Below are 5,260 nucleotides of genomic sequence, written 5' to 3'. Positions count from 1 at the left end.
AGCCACCATGTGGTTGCTGGGAATTGAACTCAGGACCTTTGGAAGAGCAGGCAATGCTCTTAACCTCTGAGCCATCTCTCCAGCCCCTTCTTCCTTAGTTTCTGCAGCACCAGCTCTCCCCAGTGCCACAGATGTGCTGGAAGCAGGAGCTGCACAGGTGAGGAAATGCAGAAGCCCCTTGGTACTCAGCTTCTGCCACCTCAGGAGTGTGGCAGAGAGGAAGAGCCACCAGAACAGAGCCATGTGGAGTATGAGGTGCTCAAGTTGCGTGCCTGGTCTCACAAATACATACATGCTAGGCTTTCTGGTTTCACGTCATTCCACATCCCTCTCCGTTTAATGAACACAAGCACTGGCTTCGATGAATGGCCTCAAATTCATGGCCTGACATGACACAGAACTTCAATTATCTTATTCTACTAAATGGTTTAGTAGAATAAGGTTTCAAACAGTATTTCATAATTCTATTTAATGGGAGTCTTCAATTTGGCAACCTGCTTTGTTTGCAAATGCTTCCAGATAATTCCGACCAGAGCGCTAGAGTTGTTGCCTTGGACTGCGGCCATCCCGTGCACATAAGTAAATAATATGTAACTCTTCATCATTTCCCATCCCAGTACTAACAGGGACCCGCTTAGCTTCCGAGAGCTGGCAAAGTCATGTGCATTCAGGGTGGTGTGGGCAGGCCTCTTCCACTTCTGAAGTGGGTGAATCAACACTGCTGCCCTCTGAGCGCAGTGGGTGGCCCGCCAGTCTCCTCAAATGACAGGTATTTCTTATCCCCTTGGTTTCCACAATGTAATTTTAGAGATTCTTGAAAAAAGCTTATTCTTACAAATGAAAATAAGAAATCTCAAGTGGATAAACTTTAAAAAAATGTTTAAAACCTTTTAAATACTGGGCAGACAACTGGAGACAGTTTAACAGTTGAGAGCACTGGCTGTGCCTGCAGAGGACCCAGGTCAATCCCAGCACCCACATAGTGGATCACGACCATGTGTAATTCCAATGTCAGTGAACTAAACAATCCTCTTCTGGCCTCCAAAGGCACCAGGCACCACATGGTGCACATACATACATACATGCAGGCAAAACACTCATGTGTAAAAAATAAAAATTAAAGATGAAAAGAAAAAATGGATAAAAGTTTATTATATAGCTATGTGTTTCAAGAAGGGTATATGGAAAGGTGGTTTACTTTTACAAAAAGTATCCTGTTACAATAAAATAAAAACTGTCATGAACACAAAGAACCCAGGACACAAGATGAAACTACACTGCTACCCTGTGTCACTCCTTCGCAGAACTGCTCACAACTGCTTTTTCATTCCACTTGAACCTGCTAATACAACTAAGACACAGGCAATCTCTACATTGCATGGTGGCATGGATTAAGATTTATTTAAATGGGCAAGCTGGCCCACCTAGGAGTCTCTCAGCAATAAGAGACAAGAGATAACATGAGCCAAGGGCTGTAATGTTAAAAGGAACCCCACAGGTTCACACTAAATAGTCTGAAGGAACACAAACTTTACATAAGCACATCCAAGAAAAAGAGGGATGGATAGTCACCTACGTGGCAGAGACAAGGCATCTATCTGCTCCATCCAACTCCACCCTTCCCAAAGCTGGGGTGGGGAAGTCTCAGAAGTAGGTCAAACTGTGAGGTGGTTCCTGAGTTCCAGGGTAAATGTATCATGCCCTATATTGAGGGTAGGCACGCAGGATGTCTGTTCAGCATATGCGAGGCCCTAGATGCAATCCTAACTCTCCACTATTGAAGTGTCTTTTCGTGTTTTTCCTCACTTGAGATTCTTCGCAACCATTACTACTTTTGGAAATAATGCACAAAAAACTTAACTTTCAGTTCCATGACCAACTCCAGGATGCATGGACCTTTATTTTAAAGCACAATGGTGCTATTCTGTTTGTCTATCAGGTGGTACAGTTTACAGTTTATCACATACTCACTTCTGCAAGGACATGTACACAGAGATCCACATTCCGCAGCTGGGAACCTAGGAAAGCTCTGAACTATACTCGCAGGTTTGTTCGATCGTGGTACATCTGGTAAGGATCACCGGCATACCAGTTGCGCCTCTTCCAGAAAGACGTTGTCATTTTATCTAGGAGTTTACTCTGGGTCTTGTTGCAGAACACAAATTCCCTCAAGCGCTTCTTTCTTGCCGTTGTCTTTTTCCATAATTTTTTCTTATAGCCCGCCTATGAGATAACGTCACAAAGACATTTTTAAAATCCTAAAGGTAGCAGGGTGTGGTGGACAGGTGACTGTGATGTGATCTTTATAGAGTCCTGTTCATCACCACTGCATCCTAAGATGACTCTGCAACAGGACCACAATGAAAACGCGAGAAACCTTAGCTTCTAGGTCAGAAACAGAAGCAAGGAATAAATTATAAGAGTTAGGGTGGCCTGGATGAAACCATGCCCCAGAAAATACTTCCAGATTTTGTAATTAGCAAGAGCTAATGCAGACTTTTGTTTTCCAAATGACGCAGGCAATAAAGGCGCTCACCTCAAAAGCCTGTTGACCTGAGTCAGCTCTTGAACCCAAGTAAAAGTGGAGGAAAAGCAGCCCCCAAACCCATGGAAGGTGGAAGGACAGACGGACTCCACACAGCTGCCCTCTGACCTCCAAACGCATGCTGTGGTATGTCCCCTACCTAATAATAATCAACTTAACAAAGTAAAAATAAGCAGGACTTTCTGCACAAGACACAAACTGGGTTGACTATTGCTAAAGACTATCAGGACTTCTGTAGTATAGACCAAGAGTCCAGAGCCCAATAGCAGGGACATACAGGGGCTGGAGGGACTAAGAGCACTTGCTATTCTTACAGAGAACCCACAAGACAGCACACAATCATCTTTAATTCCAATTCTAGGAATCAAATGCCATCTTCCAGCTTCTGCAGGCACTGGGCATGCACGTGGTGAACATAACTACATGTAGGCAAACACATACATGTAATATAAAAATAAATTTAAAACAAAAGAGGTACTAGAAATGAAGGAAAAAAAATCATTTCACACTAAAGGACCTGGCATAATAAAAGGAAGCATGGAAACTGCCGTGCAGCATCTTCTAGACCCCTGAGCTCCTGCCAGCTAGGAACCACAAGCTTGTCTCACTGGAGCAATGAGCTGAGGTCTAATCCACACATTCACCTACAAATTTAGGCTGTCTCTAAGAGAGGGGATAAGCCTTTCAGGTTCCAATAGTGACTGCGCCTGCCTTACTGGAGACTTGACCACTCTGAATAATGCTCTACTTTATTCACACGTGCGTGCCTTTCTCTGCACAAGGATGGGCAGGGATGCCTGCAGAGCTGGCCTCTCGGAAAACACCAAGGAGCTACTGGGAAGATTAGCGAGCACACCACTGAATTCAGCTGCATCTTAACTTCCTGTCTTTCAGCCAGGTAACAGTAAAGACTCACCTTTCTCCTCAGCCAAAGGCCAGAATGAAGTCGCAGGAACCGATGCACAACCGATTTTACTGTCTTCCTCTTGCCTTTCCGTTTGCTGCAGTATGTTAGAGTTCTGACTGGCGGCTTCAGGACACTGGGAACCAGTGCGGCCACTCTAAATACAGTTTGTAAAATGTAGCAATCAGACTGAGTGACAGACGAGACATTACACAGCTCCACCGGAGGGAACTGACCTTTAGCACAGCACATTACTTCACGTGACAGTAAGCACAAAGGGTGGCACCCTTCCCAACTTCAAGCCTTCTAAAATCTGCCCGTAAGGGAAAGGTAGAACTGTGTTTAGCACATACAAGACTGTAGGTCCAATTTCCTAACAAGAATAAAACTCACCCACTCAATCACTATGAGAGAATCTATCCCTGTACTTTAACCACACAGTTTCTTACCTGTCTCCCTACCTGAGTATAAACTGCTTGAGGACTTCAGCTTGTTTATCTTTGTGTACTTTCTGCAAGTACAGTGCTGGGTACCTATGGGTGCTTAACTGAGTATCTGACTGACTGACGGATTATCTCATTTGATCTCTGGTTCGCCTGACATCCTCCATCAGGAACAAGAGCTGAACAACATCAGAAATGAGCCCAGGAGTGGAGGTAGCATCACTAGTAGTACTAACCTAGGACATACAAGGCCTTAGGTTCCTTCCCCAGAGCTGCAAATACTGTCACAAAGCCGGGTGTGGTGCTGCATGCCTGTAATACTAGCATCAGAAGACTGAGCAGAGGGTGACTCTAAGTTCACAACTACACAGCAAGATGGCAAGGAAGTGCTCAGTGCTGTAGTTCCTGTTCCGGGCATCAGGGTACCAATCATAGTTCCCTCCTCATAGACTGCAGGGAGGGCAAGATCATCTACTTCTAAACTGCCTTGACCACACTGTATGGATTTTGTAGTGCTCGGGATAGAAGAAAGAGCTTCACGGATGGGGAAGGAGGACGACACTGCACAAAGATTTTAGAAAACTTTGCATAACTATGTAATGGAACGTACTCTACCTATTAAGGACTGCTGCAGTCGGCCCCGGTGTCAGGCTTCTGACAGATGTGACAAGTCTTGGAGCAGAGGAGACAACTGGTGTCTGAATATGTCTAAAATGAATGGTGCACAGTGCAGACTTAAGACAGGCATTCTTGGCATAGTTCCAATAGGTTGAAGATGCCAAAACATTCAGGGGCCGTAATATTCCTGCAAAGACAGAGAGAAGTACATGTACTGAATGTGCTCTGATACATACATGCATATATTATATTGCATGGAAACCAAGTTAGACCTACCAGAAGGTTCCTGAGCACCAAATACACAGAAGCTTCTGACCAACTTCATTGCTATGTTATCAATGAATATGATATCACTGATGTATCAACCTCACTGATACACTTACATACAATAAAATTGCCCATTCATATATACATAATGGTTTTTTACAAAATTTAGAATGCTAAAATCATCATATACTCCAGACTGACATGTCTTAACTGTATGTTCAGCAGTGAGGAACAGGATACCCATAAGACAGATTGCCACCTGCCAATCTTATACCCAGAGAGACAGCCCCTCCAGATTCAGTGCAAGGCAGATCAGAAACATGAAAGCTAGACGCAGAGAGGAGAGGAGATTCTTTCTTTCTTTCATTTTTTTTTTTTTTTTGGTTTTTCGAAACAGGGTTTCTCTGTGGCTTTGGAGCCTGTCCTGGAACTAGCTCTGTAGACCAGGCTGGTCTCGAACTCACAGAGATCCACCTGCCTCTG

General features: G+C 44.3%; 1 protein-coding gene across 1 annotated transcript in view; it reads right to left on the bottom strand.

The window, feature by feature from the left end:
- Positions 1-1,856: 1,856 nt before the first annotated feature.
- Positions 1,857-5,260, bottom strand: part of Mrpl35 (mitochondrial ribosomal protein L35) — an 8,092-nt gene continuing 4,688 nt past the window's right edge. Inside the window, exons 2-4 of the mRNA XM_005364756.2 lie at positions 4,508-4,697; positions 3,462-3,606; positions 1,857-2,223 (exon numbers count right to left, since the gene is read on the bottom strand). Coding sequence (XP_005364813.1) covers positions 2,035-2,223; positions 3,462-3,606; positions 4,508-4,697 — 524 coding nt within the window. The 3' untranslated portion in view covers positions 1,857-2,034. The remainder of the gene's footprint in view (positions 2,224-3,461; positions 3,607-4,507; positions 4,698-5,260) is intronic.

The sequence above is a fragment of the Microtus ochrogaster genome, assembly GCF_000317375.1.
Source record: "Microtus ochrogaster isolate Prairie Vole_2 chromosome 14 unlocalized genomic scaffold, MicOch1.0 chr14_random_3, whole genome shotgun sequence".
Taxonomy (NCBI): Eukaryota; Metazoa; Chordata; class Mammalia; order Rodentia; family Cricetidae; genus Microtus; species Microtus ochrogaster.
Note: the sequence above shows the minus strand (reverse complement) of the source record. Positions and strands in the feature narration are given on the sequence as shown.